Source organism: Branchiostoma lanceolatum, chromosome 1 (assembly GCF_035083965.1).
Source record: "Branchiostoma lanceolatum isolate klBraLanc5 chromosome 1, klBraLanc5.hap2, whole genome shotgun sequence".
Taxonomy (NCBI): domain Eukaryota; kingdom Metazoa; phylum Chordata; class Leptocardii; order Amphioxiformes; family Branchiostomatidae; genus Branchiostoma; species Branchiostoma lanceolatum.
In genome coordinates this window covers 7389359-7409272 of record NC_089722.1, presented here as the reverse complement: position 1 = coordinate 7409272, position 19914 = coordinate 7389359, and the positions used below count along the sequence as shown (strand labels likewise).

At 41.0% G+C, this 19914-nt stretch overlaps 1 protein-coding gene and 1 long non-coding RNA gene across 10 annotated transcripts in view; both read right to left on the bottom strand.

Annotated features, from left to right (window-relative positions):
- LOC136432742 (KH domain-containing RNA-binding protein QKI-like) overlaps positions 1-19914 on the bottom strand; it is a 69345-nt gene that overhangs the window by 35578 nt on the left and 13853 nt on the right. For all 9 annotated transcript variants that reach the window (XR_010755590.1, XM_066424433.1, XM_066424523.1 and 6 more), the window contains exons 3-4: positions 13583-13710; positions 3483-3599 (exon numbers count right to left, since the gene is read on the bottom strand). Coding sequence is in view for 8 of the 9 variants with exons in the window: in XM_066424433.1 (XP_066280530.1) it covers positions 3483-3599; positions 13583-13710 (245 nt within the window). In the remaining variant the exon portion in view is untranslated. The remainder of the gene's footprint in view (positions 1-3482; positions 3600-13582; positions 13711-19914) is intronic.
- On the bottom strand, positions 15646-17563 carry LOC136436623 (uncharacterized). Its single transcript, XR_010756065.1, has 2 exons — positions 17060-17563; positions 15646-16395 (listed from the first exon to the last, which is right to left on the bottom strand). It is a non-coding gene; the product is annotated as an uncharacterized lncRNA (long non-coding RNA).

Here is a 19914-nt window from a genome sequence, read left to right as displayed (position 1 = left end):
CAAATTTGCAACAGTTACATATTACAGGGAAAAATTTCCCACAGGCCAAGATGAAGTTAGTCTTATTCCTGTCATGTTCTTAAACTTGCATTTAAATTTTCAGAGATAAAACCTTGCCAGTCACAAAGGACTTCACTGTTGTAACTTCTTTAGACTCAGTGCAAGAGGAAGTATATTTATTGTTTTCGCACTATCTGAGAAGATTGTTGACTTATCTTCTTCAGTCATACAATTTACACCTTCTCCCTTAAACTACAGCAAAAGGAGAGATAGTTGTTGTTACTCAATACCTTTTGCAATCCAGAAATAACTTGTGCTAGTCAACATCTACTGTGCACACATTACTTGAAGTTGTGTCCTTGTAAGGATAAGGGTTGACATGCCTCTTGCAGCCACAAGTATCCACCTGAACACTGCACTTGTGGCCGACGGGTAAACTTGAACCTACCCTTTGTTGTCACAAGAAAACCAACGAAGGAAATTAGTGCTTCCGCTTTTAATTTGCCAACAAACTCTTGATTCCTTTTGCAACAATTTTTGTGGGGTTTTCTATGTTAAAAGAACAGAAAAACTTTGCACTGTCTGGCTTACGTTGTTCACTTCATCATTCATTTATGGAAACAGATAGATCTAATTTTTTGAGTTTTTTTTGTTTTGTATTTAGCTGTACAAGGAAGGTTGATGACTTAGGTGCAACGTTAACTCTGCCCCACTACAGACAAATCTTCTCCTTATTGACATTCCTGGCTACAACTTCAGTAGCGAGATTACACACAGACGAAATTGCCAACCAAACTCATTGGGACCACAGTTGGAGTGGTTGTCAAATATTTGTCTAAACTGTCTCCATTACACCCCTGTGCAGATCAGGTGCTTAGCAGGTTTGCTCAGCCCTACACACCAGCCCTTCCGGTATGCTTATCAATTAGCCAGACAACAGGGGCTGATTGCAGGTGCAAATACGCATGTTTACTGAAGACCTCACCACGTTTGGAGGTGCGAAAATGCATGCAAATAGTGATCTCACATTTAGGCCTTCATACAAGAGATACAAATACGTTTTTGTTACTTTATACAATCATGTTCAACAGTGATGTATCAGCTTCTAAATTTATTTGATTTTCTAAATGTTTGGATTCGCTAATGGATGTTTCAAATGTAGCGAGTCGAAAAAGGACATGATATTTTGTGCCATTTTTGTGTCATACATAACAGAGGGAGAATGCAGTCACCTTGGTAAAAAAAGGTCATCTTTCAACATCACGTGCAGCCATACATCATACAAACATAAAAAGACAGTTTCTATAAATCAAAGGCCTCGTGGGACATAATTTGTAAGATTGATAAATTTCTTTCACTGAAATGAAATGCATAACAATTTAGAAAGGTTTGTTGAAGGACTAAGAGGTGAGAGGAGGAGGGAAGGTTTTTCTGTGATAATAATTTCACACTCAAAGCTTGAAATTTATCAATATTTATAACATTTCTAATCAATGATCTTTATTTACACGTTCTTGCCCACATAGGCTTAATGTAGCAGTACTATCACATGCTCTGTTGAGATGCTAACCATGAAGATGAAGGCACTTTCTCTGGTATTGGGTCCAGCCATGCATTTGAATTTGTATTGGATTTGAATTTGTATTGGATTACAGTAAAAGTGAGCAGGTAGACAGTTGGTTGCATATTGGTTTCATTCACACACAAAACCTACACTTTAGACAGAAATAGTATCTTGTGTGGCCTTGTAACACAGACTGTGATCTGTTTCCTACTAACGATAACTTCAGATCCACAGCACAAAGAGAGAGAGGAGCTTGCTAGATCTGGGCTGTGTTTGCCAAGCTATTTATCTCTTTGATAGTCTAAACTCATGGATCCCAAACTGCAGAGTCCACATTGTCTGGAAGTAGAACGAGAAGGGTGGGTGGGCACGCTGGATCAGACACTTATCAGCTGCCTGAATGCTGTCTGCTGGTGCGGTGCACTGAAGGGGGGCAACTTTTGTTCTCCTTGTTTAGAACTCTACCATCCGTGCCCTGGCATCATGGTCACTGCCAATGAATGCGAAAACAGGCCAGCCAGGGACAGGGTCACTTCTCAAACCTTTCTTGTGAAAATGTGACGGTCATACAAAAGGGGGGAAAGTTTCGTTCCGAAAGTTGTGCCAACTTGCTCTTGTTCGTGAAGTTTACAACAACTGCTGAATCAGTCTCTCTAAATCCCTCTCCAAATGGGTCTAAATACTTAAGAACTATACTGTAAACATAGAGTAGTCTTGGTGACCTTGGCACCAGTCAACCATAGAGTACAGATTTGGGAAAAACAGAAATCTGCATGTCACAAAAGAGGTTACAGTTACAGTACCTCCTTTTGCTCCTTTGTAGATGCAAGAGTCTTTTCTTACACTCCGTAAATATTGTCTTTCACCAAAAGGGTGTCCAGTTCTATTTGAAATGATGATCCGATTACAATCACCTTCAAAGCAACAGCTATGGCAACAATTTTCACCTATAATCAACTAAGTCAAGACAACAGTCCAAGTTATCTTTACTAAGGAAATCAAGGGAAGGAGTTTGCTATTCATGACTGTGGTGCTGTATTTTGTAAACATATCTAGTTTAGCCTGGTCTTTGAAATGGTGCCAGAACAGAGACAACACATTACTACAGCTTTTTCCTGTCCAGTTTCATCCACCCAAATCTGTTTTTTCTGACAGTCCAGGAACTTGGAACCCAAATCCTGCAATATTTTTCAGCAAAAATAAAGAATACTTGTTTTCCTTTAGCTGCCGTTTGTTATTTTCCATCGCCCTGCCATATCTAGGCCTTACAAGTCAACAGAGCAGGCAAGGCATGACCCCAGCATGACCTGATTCTAACCAATCAGAAAACATGTTTTACTTCTGCTGAAATGTCAGTGTCTAAAGAGACATAACATGAGCAACTCTGTCCATTGTACTATCTTCTCACAGGTGTTTTAAGCAACTGCAAGGTTGTGGTGCAGATTGTATACTATGATACCCCTTCTGTTACTACATCTGCCACAAGGACAATGTTCTTTGACAATTAGGAAGTATTGCAGAAAGGAAACAAAAATCGCAGTGGCTCAACAGGGAATTGAAATAAAATTGGAAGGCAACTTGACACTGGTACAAGCTCTGTTAACATTTCTTTTTCAAATCTTTGTTGTTTCTTACCTTCTGCTTAACAGTTCGGAAGTATCACAGAGAGGAAACAAAAATCATAGGAGCTCAATTGGGAATTGAAATGACATTGGAAGACACCTTGACACTGGTACAAGCTCTGTTAATATTTCTTTTTCAAATCTTTGTTGTTTCTTACCTTCTGCTTGGCAGTTAGGAAGTATCACAGAAAGGACAAAAAAATAGCTCAATTGGGAATTGAAATGACATTGGAAGACAACTTGACACTGGTAATTACAGTACCAACATTTTCAACTTTCACTTTGTTGTTTCTTACCTTCTTCTTGTCCCTCATGGATCCCTTTCCGCGCACCATAATCTTGCAGCCTGTCTCTGCCTCCAGCTGCTTGGCGGTCATTCCCCTCGGCCCCAAAATCCTCCCCACAAAGTTGAACTGCAGCAAGAGAGAGATAATGCACAATCAATATGGATCGGAATGCTCAATGTCAACATGTCAAAACATCTCCAGATTCACACCAACAACCAGTGGTAGTTATGGTTAAAAGCAGATACTTTCTGCCTCTAGTCCAACACATCTGCATGACTACTTCTCTGTTAACTATTACTGCGGCCGTTACCTTGAGCGATGCATCAGTGACAACGGCTGTACCTGATAGTTACACTTCATATCTACCATCAGGACCTTATTTGTCCTGCCATTGGTCCATTCAACTGTCAATGTGTAAAAACATGGCCGATAGCAATTCACCAACTTGAGGGACCAGATTGGGATCGGTGTACCCCAATAAACCATAACCCTGATCAAAACGTGCGAGTGTTAGCATTATGCCCCACATTCAGCAGCATAGCGAAAGGTAACAACCCATTGACAGTGTGCAATTGTTCTGCGTCTTTGAATGCGAGAGCCTCCGGTGTGTAATGTACGCGCTCTCAACAGCCCCCCTGACTCCCGTGTTGCGTATTGATGTTTCTATAACCTCTTCTTTTGTGGCCGTGCCACCGTCACAAGGCCGGTTATCCACGGTCTCATGAGCTGCTCTAACTGCTCCACTCAGTGCGGTATTGATTTATTGACTGTGCGATAACCCATCCGTTACAAAAACCCGGCAGCGTGCTATCATCCCTAAGATGGGCATATGTACATGTCCAGTGAGGGCAAGGAATCGGTAGGCATTCCGTCAGTTGTCTCCGAGCCAATTTGTTCGCCCGCTGATATTGTGAGATGGACAAGAGGAAAATGGAGAGGTCTATTAATTAAATGGACGGAAGAACAGACGTTTCGGCGAGATCAATACCCGCAGATTATCATCAATAAATGCAATCTGGGTAAAATGAATTAGAGCCGTAAAGCCTCCATTTTTCAGTGGATATCCCTGCGTAGCGTAGGCCTATGCCAAAGCTGGCGTAATGCTACACAAATTTTAATGACGATACCATCTCGCATGAAAATCCTTTCGTTCCAGAACTCCGCTGCGAGCTTATCTTATCATGACAAAGAAACGGCACCGGGGAAGTGCGGAGGTCCCCCCCCATGATTACCTGGGTAAACTGCTCATTTCCGCACGGTATATTCTATTTCGTTCCACCAGGATTATTGATCCTGTGTCGGGCAGGGGGGACAATGGATACTGATGAGATCCTCATGTTAATACCCGGCACAGTCATTTTCTGCCTCTTCAATATTCCTCAACTAGAGATAGTCCGTAATTGCAGGAATTACCACGACGCACATAAAACACTTTTGTCCCGGACTTTTACAACACAATTCCGTCTGCTGACTGAGATTAAATGCTGGACGTGTATGGGTCAGTGTGACCGCGCTGTAAAGTCTTCCTGCACTAAAAAACAAGCCTTTTCCTCATGCAGGGCTTGTAGTATGGTTAACATGCAAGGCTAATGAAATAGAGGGCAACTTTCCCCTTGAGAAAACAATTAGCCTACTGATAATGTCACATTTCTTCCAATCACAGCAGTTGTAAAAATTTCATTACCGACCAGGGTTAACGATGATGCTCTGATGGACGTAACGTCCGTTCTATTGCGCTCCGAACGTCCGAGGGTAAGCCCCGCCACAAAGACGATTTCATCGTTCGGGATTTAACGGCTGTAATGATGATAACATAGCGATTGACCGCAGGTGTGGCGACAAAAGTTAGTGGGGAAGTGATTTTGTTGTGAACTGTGCCCCCAATTTACCTGTGCGATGGGGGACTATTGGAGCGCTGAATTGCCTGAGACCGCGGCATTTCGGCAGCTGGGTCCTGAAACCTGCCGGGGTTTCATACAGCGTTTACAACGTCTCCAAGGTGTAAACACATCATTAAAGTCGTGCCGTAATGGTGTAATGACCAGATAGCATATTATCTCAAAGCCTCGGAATGTGGATAAAACATCTTTGATGATCAGAATAAAAGGAATGCATTTACGGGGACCGCCGTAAATTAGTGTTTTTGTTGTGGTGATGGAATGGTTCACTGAAACAGGAAAGAAAAGAATAAAATATAATTCTTTGGATACTGTAATTATCATTATTTACAAACTACAAGAAGAGTAATTTTCAAATACATTTCATTTATTACAAGTTAACTCTCCAGTGCTGATAAAATGGAAGACCAAGGAAGAGCAGAGGCTGATTTCATAAAGCTACAAAGTTCAACATCAAGTAATAATTTGATTCCTGGGTCCTTGTTGAACTTAAGGGGAATGTGACACAAGGGGAATGTGACAGTTAAAGTCAATGTCACACGAACCTTCACCAGTAATAGTCGTTAAATATATTAAGAGTGAAACTTGGCTGCCTTCCCAGACTGCCTCAGGAGGGTGCATGATGGGAAATACTGGAGCTCATGGTTCCTAATAAAAATGCCAAAACAGAAAATGATATAGCTTCGGCACTGACATCACAAGTCAGAGAAAGCATTTGAATGTTATGTGATGATGTTTCCCTTTTTTAGGGAGAGTATTTTGGGGGCAAAAGAGTTAAGAATACTCAGGCCTCAACATACAGAAAAGAAGGTCTTCAAGAAAAGTTGTATTGAAGATAAAAAGTTTCAAACATGTTCATTCTTGTTTTGATGCTCATGCTCTGGTATGTTCTTCCAATATCGAGTTGTTCTGATAGCAGGGTCTTCAGGGACTTTGATGTCCAACAGGATGTACTGAAGTCACAATACTGGCTCCTCAGTGCCATATGACAGAACAGCACTATCCATATATGGGATATGCGTTAATCGCTGGAGATATGCTACAAGTCCAAGTTAACGGAGGTTAGAAAACTGAAAGGAAGTCATTGTTCACACCCCACTATCACTATCTCCCCTTGGCCCTTCATCTGACCACAGTGGATTACTTTTATGGCCAGTGGCTCCGATTGATTGCTGTTGCCATAGCAACAGCTGACAGAGCAGGGACATGGAGGTTGTGGTGATGGGAACAACATGTGAAGTTCACCTAGAGGTCAGACCCAGGAGGACCTGTGTGTGGGGGAGTGGACAGCCACAAGAGTGTTTTACACTTGTTCATTTTGTACTTTTTCCAACTTTTTTTTGGAGGATTTGGATTAAGAAGCTGCAGAAAAAGTTTGTAAGGACAAAACTGGATGCAAATGTCATATCTCCTTGCTCCCAATAAACCCAATGTGACAGTCGGTTGAAGAAGAGACCGATAAGGAGCGATCTAAACTGGAAGAACTTCCTACCTGACAGCAAACTCTACTTGACTCTTCAGTCATGATGGTTAACCCAGGACAACCAAGAGAGGTTACTGCATAGATGGGCAACCAGAACTAGATTAGTTTTACAGAATCTTCAGCAACAAATTACTGCCATTGTTCTTGCTAGGCATTTGCTGATAACAAGCTTACTCCGCAAATATATGGCGATTTACAAACTAACTTCGATTTACAAACTAACTTCGATTTACAAACTAACTTCGATTTACAAACTAACTTCTAGGTAATAGGTATGATGCACATGGATTGCCAACATTAGTCTAAATGCTAACTGTATCTGCCTGACCTCCCTCCATGAGAGCATTCCTTGTCATCTCAGTTCTGACATCACCATGGTAACCTGGACCCTCCCCCTCCCCTGCCACCAGTGCCTGCCAATCTTCATCAGCCCTGGGGGTGGGACAGGGTGAGTCACAGGTCACAGACTTGACCTTTGGTGCAGGGGTCAGGCATGCTGATCCCAACATCATCTATGTAACTGGGGCAGTAACCAGCCAGCGTGGATAGGATTAGTTTTACCATTCATTTCCAGTGAAATCTTAAAATCAGGGCAAATGAAAATGATCTTCCTACCTGGCCGAAAGAATCCACTCTTTTTTGGTGTATAATCTTCTTAATCCCAAGTTTTGTCAGAAATAAAGTTGGCAGGTAATAGACAAGGGGCATAGAGGTTAAATATTGATGAGACGTGTTTTGTTAGCCTGTAGGCCACCCAAAGTTAACTAGTTTTGTAAGGGGCATGCACAGGAAGCCACTCTTTGACTGTGGAAATGAATTACTTGAACAATTTCTGTTATTCTATTTTTTATCATAAATCCTTTGATTTTCAAGTAGTTTTAAGGAAGACTAAAGGACTGTCACTCATTTTCCGTAACTTCTTCCGACCAGAATCACAAGAATTGCTGCATCTTCTTGCTCATCTGTCAGTCACTTGAGTGATCAGTGCACCCATGGACGTTACAAAAAGGAAGTTGCCTAGCTTTACAACCATTGCTGATGTCTAAGGAAGCAGCGAGCCAACTGATGTCAAAGTGTGGCTGGATGTTTCTACAGGGTACAGTCAGGTCACAACCGTCATGGCCGAGTGCTCCCCACAACTTCAAAGGTGTGTGCTCAGGCAGCTAAAATGGGACTTCAGACAGCCCTAATGCACCAGCAGGGCAGCCCTAGCACCTGGGACAACACAGGGACCCTCAGGGGACCCCAGGGTCAGGGGAGGAATGCCTGCTGGGTTCATTGCGTAGATGGGATGGCGCCTGAAAACCTGTAACCACTGCAGAAACTATCAACGGATCACATCTTATGGTTTTGCAATATCACACATCCTTAAGGAAGTCATTTCTGTGACAGCCAATGGCTCCTTGATGAATTATCATGGCAAGGGCAGAGGGAGATGATCGCATCACTTGGAGAATGCAAGCCATTGCCAAGAGAAAAGTTTCAAAGGATTGCCATGCTCACAGTCTGCAGTTCAAAAGGAAGCTGCCACATCTCTCGATACAGACAGCTTTCATTTTACTGCATCATAATCAGTATGTCCAAAATGAGGCCACCATAAAATCTAGTCTGTAACGTGTGACCTTGCTTCCCTCTCCGTTTCTGACATTGACCTCCTGGTCTTCTTTACTACCCATAGGTCAAGATGGGGTTTGTTTTTGACATTGACAGAGTGCTTGTTGGACCTTCAATCCTGACATTTAACACTGGAATACCCCATGATCTTTCATCCTGATCACACAACCCATCTGCATTTCCCTCCTTTCTTCAGTCCACTTATCTGTAAACAGGGACTGGCAAAGGCCCTCTTTGCTGGTCCGCACACATGTTCAGTCAACTACTTCTCATACAGATCTTCTATCAGGTATTCGCAACATAAATGTTGAGGGAAGTATTAAAGGTTGTTTTTCCAATCATGAGATAACGAACTTCATTTTTCAAATTTCTCAATGAGTCACCATCTTCCATCAGAAAGATTTTAAGATAGCAAAACTGTTATGATACTGTTTCCAGGGAAAAAAGAAACATCAAAGGAAGGCTGGGGTAGTAGGGTACTGGTTCCAAGTATGGTATCTTATTTTCATGTCCAAAACGTTTTAGGAAATGTCCAGACATCTATCAAACAGTAAGGTTTTAAAGGTCAGCAGACAACATATCACATATGGGACATGGCTGAGACTGGCCCCCTGTTTAGGCATGGGGCTTTGTGCAGAGAAGTAAACAAGACCTTGGTCAGTTGGTAACGATCCTGGTGGTCAAGGCCACCAAGTGACCCTTTGGTCAACTTGAACATCCATTAGTTCGGGAGGGCATTGACTCTGGCCCTCCCACCTTGGCCAACCACACGGGACCATGTTGTTGCTAGGCAACCGAGGTGGTAAAAGATGAGTTGCAGAAAAAAATGTTGCACTTGTATTTGGGAGGGTTGTATCTATTTATTTGGGATTAGGCAAGTGAAGCATTAACATGACTCACCAAGTATAGCAGCCTGACTTTGCCACCAAAGTTCAATCATGGCGACTGTTGGAACAGTAGGTCAATTGATGGGAGACACAAATGTAGTTCTGTGTTACCCTGATTTTAGAATCATTTGCTGAGAAAAAGGTTTGTAAATGACAAGTAAGAAATTAATTTTTAATGCGACTGTAATTTGACATTTTTATAGTTTATACCTTAGGGCAGTGATTGAAATACCTTTTTAAAAAGCACTCTCAAAGCCATAAGAAATGCTTGCTTTGCACACTGTTAATCCACAGCAATGCTACAACAATATAACACCAAGAAGACGTATCACAATTAATTACCCCTCTTCTGGCCAAGGAACACTGCAAAATTTATAGACACTGCGGTTGATGTTACTGCTCCTTCAGCTGAGAAATGGAACGTAATTTCTATGAATACTTAATAATAGGCTGGTCTGTGGATGCCCTTTCCGTAAAAGCCAGCGCTAACCTCAACATTTATCAGCAAGGACGCGTACAGTTGGCTACGGTCTGATTACTCCGTGGCGGGTGTTCCCATTTCATGCAATCGGCATGCTATGATGTGCTTATACACTAACAAATAAAAGAAACCATTACGTAGTATCATTTCTTTGTCATCCTTAATTGATAAAAAGTTTGATGATTTTACAAGGATCCAATCGTTGATAACTAGCTTCTTGTATCCAGCCGTTGATAAATCATAGATATTTCATTCTTGTGGCCATCATTGCAGCCAGATCCATTTATCAACTAAGCTGTCTCTTCCCTAATCTCATCCGCAGATATATGTACTGTAGTTCAATGTGGATCAGGGAGGTCAGGTTTTCACTGGTTAATCACTTGTTTGTTTAGGCAGATAACTGAAGAAGTGGATTGTAATAATTTTGAGGGACTGGCCTTGGCATGAGGAGAAAGTGTCTGTTATATGTATATGTATATGTATATGTATATGTATATGTGATCATCATCATCATCATGGCGAATCAGCTGTCGCTAAGGCAGGGTAACCGTTTTTTGTGGTATACGTTCCACTGTGACAAGAACTGTTTAGCTTTTTTCATGTCCTGTTGAAAACTTCCTGGTTCACGTCTGTTGTTGGCAAGATGCCTCTGACACATGAACAACAACAGCAGGCACATTCAAAGTGTTACAAATCACCACGTTGCAAACTACCCTACTGAAGAACGGAAAGAGCAGCTGCCCGGGCCGCCGAACACCGACTGCATATCGATAGGGAAGATTTGCGGCAGGATCCTACCCGTCAGGCGATGTTGGGGAGACAATCACGGCGCGACAGCTCAGTGGAGCTTCACATTAAGATTTATAGATATATAATATCCCGTAATCTTCCTCGATCTATCACTACTTGTTGGGTGGGTGTCTAACGGGTTGCCGAATATACGCCCGATGCGGGCGGCTCAATCCCCAATCTCGGGCTGCTCGGCAACGCGCCACTTACAGGTCTATCATTGGACGGCGAACGCATTTGCTCAATCCGGCGCGCTGCCTTTCTATCGACTGAGCAGCGCTAAAAGCGGCATTACGTTCAGTTGGAAAACGGGCCTGCAACAGTGTATCCCCCATCAAGGGGAATCTGAAGAACACTATGATGAAATGGGTGCACTGTGTAAGGGAATTAGTGGCTCAGGCTCAATTTCACAGTAAAGCACTCCTGACACATGCACAGTCTAGTGATGTATGCTTCATGGCTTTCTGGGGCATCTTCCGGCCTTCAATTCCATTTTCCTGGTTTTGCAGTGGCTGTGCTGTAATAGTTCTGATTCAAACCTTTCAATTGGGCACTCAATACAAGCCAGTACACCGCATCCCTGCTCCAATACCAATACAGGCCGACAATGCGTCAGGTTAACGGTCTCGGGAGGGGGATCATGATATCATAAGATATTTATAGAGCAATAGAGCGGAGACCACTGTCTTGTCAATCCAGCTGCTGCTGTGGATTTCCCAAACTGGTATGTGGCAGGGGAAGGAAAGGTCAGCGCCATAGTTAAACATATTTTCATATCATATCAATAACGCTGCCTGTCTGTCACAGGGAGACAGCTGGGGGAGACCTAACCCTCCAAAGAATTTCATCTTATCACATGATAGACCAATGGATTGGTAAGGGAGGGGTGGGGGTTACGATGACACCATGTTACTACACGGCGAATATATCACACACTTAGTTGTAAATGTTACAGCCTTGTCCCAAGGAATACATCTCATCCTCGTGGAGAATTGTAATATAAAAATTCATTGATTTTTCATAACTTTGATCACATCATACCAAATTGGCAAGAGCAATGGGTGCACTTGGCCAAAGCACCGATGCCATTTCCAGTCACTGCTTAGTTACCGTTGATGGTACAATATGCTGTTACATGCATTATTGATACTGTACAAAATCTTGAAAGATGTAAAGTGCTGGTGCAACAAGAACCTTATTACTGACATGTCTTATTCAACGCTTTCTCAAAGGTGAAATGCTTAACGATAAACTTTCTATCGCACAAAACATCGCAGGACGTCTAAATCAAAATTTGATGGGATTAAAAGCTGAAATGTTACGTCAATGGTGATGCAACTGTTGGGTTCGTAACATTTCGATGTGACAAACTCAATGCTGCAACAACCTTCATCTTTTCAATCTCAGTAGAATCTAACAGAATGAAATTTTGCCTTTGCATTTTCCTTTGAAAGGAAAGAGTAACAAAAAGAAACAGAAAGCGAGACACAACCGCTAGACTTTTGGGTAGGACTGAGGGAATCTAAAAAATAGCGAATTGTCAACATGCAGAGTTGGAATCTAATGAAAGAGATATGCGTAATAGATTATTTCAAATACATTATAGCATGGGGACATTGTCAACCTATTTCTTGTTTGATATCAATATTTTTGCTTTAACAGCTGTATTTTTCAATGGATGCCATTAACATGTTGACAGGAAAGTCATTTCATCATTTACTTGAAGATTTGTGAACCAAGGCCAAAGTTGATTTGATTCCCCCTGACTCACCATGACTGTTGGCAGAGATACATGTTGATGTTTGGCTGACAAGAGGAGCGATTCATGCAATATCTGCTGTCACTTCCTGTGCTATACTGATTGGGGTGGATTTCTGCCAGGCTCCAAAATATAACAATCAAGTTCAGCATTTTGGCTTGGAGACGTTCCACAAAGTAGGGCCCTATTAATTAGCACAGTCACTGGGGGTCCTACCTAATAGCACAATCTACCCTCCATACTGGCACATTTCAGTTCCCCTACAGTAGAAAAGAGTGACTAATTTTTCAAAGCATCTGAATATTTTACATTTTGAAAATGAAAATTCACAGAAAGATTTATTTGCAGTCCTTCTTGACATCCTACCCGACATTTCCACAAGTTCATTACCACTGCAGCTGAGGGGAAGACCATCTGTGGAGGCATTTTTGACTCATAGATACCCTACACATCTGCTGGAAGAATCAAGCCTATTTGAACACAGGAGTGTGAAATTCCCCAGTCTTGCAGTGGACGTTGGGCTGAAAGGTTATACACAACTGATTTAGCGTTGGCCAAACATTTTCGCACGACCTCTGGTCTTCCACAATCACGGCGCTGATATTTCACACGAGTACGCCCTTCTCTTTAGATACCCAAATATGTAGTGGTACTCGCTTCGGACTAGGACGGTCTAGGGGGCAAGGAGAAGATTCTCGAGTGTGCTATCTCGGCTTGGAGCTCAAGCCAAGTGGCATCCAAATATGGCGGCCAATTCTAACGGCCTTACATTATTACTGAGAGATGTTTAGAGAATGAGAACATCTTAAAAAGCAACCACCATCACACCATGTATAGCAATTGAATTACAACCGAGAATTTAAAACAGCATGGCAAGTCAATTTCAGTTGATCTTCGATTCTTCAACTAAATCGATTGCCAGAAGAAGGAACTGAGAATTGTACTAAAAACCTACACAACAACAACAACCTCGGAATCTCAATATCTTTTCCCTAAGGCAACAACCACTCTAGCCAAGGAGGGAAAAAAATCTAGGTTTAACCATTCCAAATGACACCTTTGACCTAGATGAGAGACCTATAATGCTTCAGGGTACTCACAATAAAACTGTCCTACAAGAAACACAATGTGATACAGAATCAATTTAGACTCCGGTGCATAACAAGCAGTGATAGTGGTACTAAGTAGTAATACTCACGTCTGGGTGTTCTTTAACTGGCACATATAGTTTTTCCGATAACGTCATTGTGGGACCGTCTGGTGCTGGAAGCTCTAGAGGCTTAGAGTTGTTCAACTTGAACAGGTTTACCCGAACTTTGCTGATTTCTGCAAGAAAATGAGACAAAAAGGTTAGTTTTAATTAAATTAATATAAACATTGATATCTTGAACTGCAATAGAAAGAAATAGAATCTTTCAGTTGAACTTAGCTGACAATACTTATGATGATTTCACACACACCAAGATAAACATCTTTATTTCTGTTCATATTTACAACATTTGAGTTTGGAAAGTAATATTATAATTTGCTATCTCTGTATATCCTTGATCGACCTTCATCTTGAGAACTCCAGGCTCACGCAGTGATTCGTGGAAAAACAGGGGTAAACAATGAAAAATCATAGTTTCACAGCATCAATTATACCTGCTGAAATAATGTGTTCCACACTAATTAATATAATCAAGTATGGCATCAACAATGTAACATAAAGAGCTTTCCTACTTTGCTGTTCTCTTCAATTAAATGTAATATCATAAAATAGACGGATATCGCATTAACCTAGCAAGAGTCACCTTGAAATGAAGGAATCTGACATCTACCACCAGACAAATACAATGATGGACTAGAAACAAAATTGATTCCCCCGGAAAATAGAAATAGTTTATGTGGCATCAAAAGCGTTGATTTCTTTTTAATGTTAGTTGTTACTCTGCATTTACTTTCTGATTACTCATTTTCTTAAAGCTTTGATGGCTTTGCTGAAACATTGTCATTATATTCCTAATTAGCATGCGGAAAGACAATTGTTTTTCATCTTTGGGAAGCTGTGACTTGGGAGTAATGTGTTCACAACACAGTCTTGCACTATGACAACATACGAACCAGATAAGGAAAACAGGTTATACTGAGGGACAGGAAATGCCTTGAGAAGGTATAGTATTCGACAATCTGTCTGAAATTGTCAATACTTACTTACTTGATACTTTATAATTGTCAATACAAATGGACATAAACTTATTTCACGTCACACATATTGTGGGGTTGAAAAAGTTTTCTAAACATGCATCAGCCAAAGATTCTTACGCACATCACCACTTTTGAGACAAAATCAAGACGACGACATCACCCGGTACCCAACAAGCTCAGAGCTGTTTATCAATTCCCCTTCTGAAGTGCAGCGTAGTCGCAGGGCGAGATTTCAAGGTCGTAACAGGAATTGGTTTTGAGCAGGCGACCGAGAAGTCTAGAATTCCATTTGAGTTAGGAGAGCTAATGTGTCGTTGGGGTTCCCTTCTCCATCAAAGGAAATGAAGACAAGCTACCTGGTGGACAGCAGGATGATCGGGCTAAATGGCCCAGGAAACTAGAGCGCCATCATTTACGCATCAGGAGTTTTTTTTTTTACTCTTTATGTAAATAACTGCTTCTCAGACTGCAGATCTTCAGATATAGAATCTATGCATATCTAACAGCTTCACAAAACTTTGAATTAGTTTCAGTTTTTAAACTATGATTTATGCTCTAACTTTGAGGGGAAAACTGGGCCAACGTTGTATTGGTTAACGCATATTTGGAAAGGGGAGGGCCAGGACAAAGCTACTTATGATCTATTTCTGTTTCAAGTTCAGTACTTAACTTACTTAATATTATGTATAAAGTAGGGGTAGTACACAAAAATTTCAAACTCTTCATATCTTTTTAAACTTGATGTCATCTGATAGGTATTTGTGAAAGAAACAGAATGGTTTTTGTTTCAACAAAATCGGACATACCGTTAGCGAGTTACGGCCCATCAAAGGTCTGAGAATTAGTCCTCAAATTCTCCGGAATCCGTAAAAAACGTTGAAATGTAATATCTTAAAACTGTCATAACTCAGTAATAATTCACAATAGAAGCACCAAAATGGACATGGGAACAGGACATCTTAGCGTGCAGAGACTAAGTCGGCTAATTAAATATGCAAGATTGCGATATCTCTGTAACCGTACAATATACAAGGAAACAACTTGGCATACATGGGCTCTGTAACATGCTGAATCTAAATAAGGCCACGAAATATACATATTTGCTTCAGAAATTATGAATTATGATGAATAATTGATTTCCTGAGGTAATGTGATGCGCGTCCGCTAATTAAATATGCGAACTTTCCATATCTTCCCTATACTTGAAGATAAAAGAAAAAAACTTGGTACATAGAGGTTTAGACACATGCTGATTTCAAATCTAGCCTCAAAAATATAATCTGATCCAGAAATAATGAACTACATGTATTACCCAATGCTATATATTTACATTTGTACACACCAATATCATTCATCGTACAATCTGCAATATTGGTCTGACAATTCAATATCCAGCACTCATTTAATTTCTTCCCCTTTTTTCACTGCAGGACTTCGTTTTCTTGTTGCAGGGCAGTTGCGTGGCACAGTATTTATTGTATTGTACATGTATTACATTTTAATTTTACGGGAATCAGACAACTGGATCATGGAACAGGTGGACATTGCTTCTCCGGTCTGGAACTATTTCTACAGTACAGTTGAATCAACTACAAAAACTAAATCTACTTTTGTATGGTTTTTCTATCCAGCTGAGATAACCTAGACACACACATGCTGATCACTACTAGGGGTAGAAGTTACTGAAGTTCACTCTCTTTATGTACCAAAACTACAAAGTTATTAACGGCAAATAGAATATCTAGTCTCGTCTTCTGTTTCACTGGCAGTTCTGTCATGTCTGTTGGGTCTTTATCACTTTCCTCCTCTTCACTCTCTTCATTCCTGTGTCAAAAGAGAAAACGTCTGTTGAAATTCAAACTATATATTACATGCACATTGCAGACACAATTTCAAACAATCTATGATGAGATAAATATGAAACTTGGATACTTGGGTATTTACGGTTTACCGGTATTTCCTCCAATAGCTATCATACATATACTAGTATACTAAGTAGTACTAGTAATTGCATACAATAATAAAGGCTATCATTCATTATAAATGTAACAACTTAATGAAATTGACAGACCAGCATAGTTCTGTTAAGTGAGGTTTATACTTTTACTCAATAAAATAAATTACAACGGAAACTACGACTCGAGTAGAGGGCAGCTGGGCATCCCCGCCGCCCCCCTCCCCCTAGCAGTGACAGCAGAAGGTGAGGATAGCAAGTACAGTTTTCTGCATTTTAAGTTTAGATTACGGCACTAGCAAAAAAAACAGGAACCAAATGCGTCCACAGGGCGTTGAAAATGATTCATAGTAATCATACATGCAACCACTGGCACGAAAATCCACGTAAAAACGGCAAATTCAAATCATTTGAGCTACCGGCATGCGGCATACAGAAACAACAGTGTTTACCGTTAATCATGCGGCCAAATTTGACATAAAAATACCCCAAAACCCACATAAAACTACGTAAAGACTTGGAAAAAGACATTACCTGGCATTTGGGTGGTAGAAGTGTCCGTATTTTGGCCCGATGCCGACGTAATCGGCTCCGAACTACAGCGGTCGGTAGCGCCCGGGCCGCCGGCCGCCATCTTGCTTCATTCCCAAACCTGGCTCGCAATAGTAAAAGTATGAGCCGATTTCGGAACCCACCATGGCTCGAATATATGCGAATTTGGTACCAAAATAACGACAATCTCTTGAATTTTCCCACGATATAAGTGGCTAAAAATTTTTTAAAGGGTACCATCGTCCGCAATTTCGATTTGAAAGATTAAAATGTGAATATTTTCACCCATGGAAGTCGCACAAGCTGGCCACTTACATCAAGTTGAAGCTCGTAATGTTGGCTACAAATTGGCGACTATCTTTCTTGTTTACGAGTGACGTAACGCTCCGTATTTGGACCGGAGCGGAGCCGGCCCTCCCCAAGTGCGTGACCGGGAAGTGGGTCCGCCTGCTCCCGAGGGCGAAACGCGCGTAACCCAATGGGCGATTTCTCGCTTATGGTTGACGGTATTTTAGTAAATCTTACACAGATATTGAGTTAAGAACCTTCTTCAACTACTGATATAAAAATGTAAGCGATTTTTGACCGTTATGTATCAGATCGTACGCCTTGAATTTGGCTCATTTTTCGGTTTTGACGGGCCCGGAGAATAAATTTCGGTCTGTGCGCCACCCCTACATAAAGGACCACTCTACGCCTTTCATAATACATACTTCTTTGCTTCTTATCTCCCTGTCCACAGTTTGCAGCTTTTTCGAGACTCATCCATTGATCTTTCTCATAAAATCTCTAGATATTTGTGCACGTGACATAAAGATTAAAGAGGCATACTTGGCTGTCACTCTAACCCAGAAGAAAACAATGTTTTTGAAGAATTTTCTCTTTTGATGTACCCATGTCGGGAAGCATGACGCTTGGAAAGTGGATTATGTCCATTAGGGGCCCAATGATTGTGCCATTATTGGACCACCAGGGAAATTCTCCAGTTCAGCGAACCCGTAGACTGCGGCAGATGGTGGGAAGTTGTCGTGGCGCCGTTCGCGGAAGCATTACATAACAAAACGGCTTCCACTGGCGTCTGTGAATCGCGACAATATTTTGTTGACTACTGAGAATTAACTGACATAATAATTTTGATAACAAGGACTTAAGAGGTGTTCTTTCACTTCTTAATGAAAGTAGTAGTTTGTACAGAATGTAAGATTACTGTATTTCTTAAAGTTTCCAAGAAAATTCTGCATCCTATTTTGTAGACTGACTGTTCATCTTCATTATCTAGGGTCTTTCATTGTAGTGACTAGATGGGCAATAAAAAAATTGATGAGGCCTATCCAATAATGTCTGCTGTTTGTAATCCATAAAAGATATCTTTTGTGATTATCATATCCTTTATTCATTTCAAGTAAGTCTTCATTTAGTGCTGTTTTAGAATTATGAAAACAAGACCACCTTGAAATATTCACAGATTACCGTCATCACTCATCCAATCTTGGTAACCAACCTTTCAGTGTGTGGACTACATAGGAAGGAAGTGGGAAGAAATGTACACTTCCTGTTATGAAAATGTCCATGCCCCTGACTTTCCAACCCTGTGCCATCTCAGGAGAGCCTTGTCAATTAGAGAGTTTGCAACTACAGTAAATACACTTTGCCAACCCTCCTTGTGGTTTAACAAAACTGTCTGTTGAAAGGCTTGATACGGACTGTTTCAAATCATCCCAACATTGTAGGTACAGAGAGGTTTAGTACTTTGCAGGTCCTAGGTCAAATCACTATTATATTGTTATATCAGCTTTTTTTGGAGGTTTTCCTACATTAATTATCATATGAGTTGAAAGCTTCTACCAGGAATAAATATTAATTTCAAAAGTCATTGTAATCTATCTATTTGTTGAGATAGGTGTTCATTTAGTGTGTGTGAAATAAAAAGAGAAAGAAACTGCTTTAGTCAGCTATAGTAGAGAACACTACTATTCCCTGTTTGTTTATTTATAAGCCTAATGTTGTACAGGGTGAGGCGTTCAGCTTCTGCACTTCCCAGATGTCTTTGCTGGGGAACTGGTACTGTTATCCCCTGGTTTGAGTCCATGAAGGAAGTGATCCCCTGACAAATGTACAGGAATGGTCCACAGCTGGTGCTACAGGGCATGACTATTTACCTTCATTTGCTGACATTTTTGTATCATGGGGATGGACACAGTCAGAGATAACATTTCTATGTTTTATAGTAGTATTCAATCTCATAGATGGTCAGACACTGATGTCAAGTTCATAGTACATCTTGGAATAACAATCTGATACTGCTTTCAGTGCTGGACATGCTATTGCTCTTTATGCTGGGTGATGTGTCATGATAACATTGTGATCAATGGAATTCAAGGGGACTTCTTATAAGGAATACAAGGAAGAGTCAGGCTCTACAGCCTAAATCTTCAAAAAGGAACTACATATACCAAATGACAAGGAGCAAAACATACTGGACTTTTTATAATGAGACAAAGACATATGTCAACCAAAGACAAGTAGCTCTCTGTTGATGACCTGGCTACGAACTAGAATGGCTCCTAGCCAAGGTCTTTCTCAGGGGGGCTGAGGCAAAAATTCCTTGGAGACATGCTGGCCCTGGAGGAGTTGGCCTGTGTAGGCCCAGGAAACAGTCTGGCTTCAGGGCTACTCACTGCTATCTGTTGAGTCATCCTTGTGTACTGTCATCACTAAATGCTTATAATCATTTCCATGATCCTGTGGGCACCCCATGATTCATATCTCTCTGATCCATCATCTTGTTAAAGGTTGGACCAGTTAATACACATTTCAATACAATCATGTTGTATGGA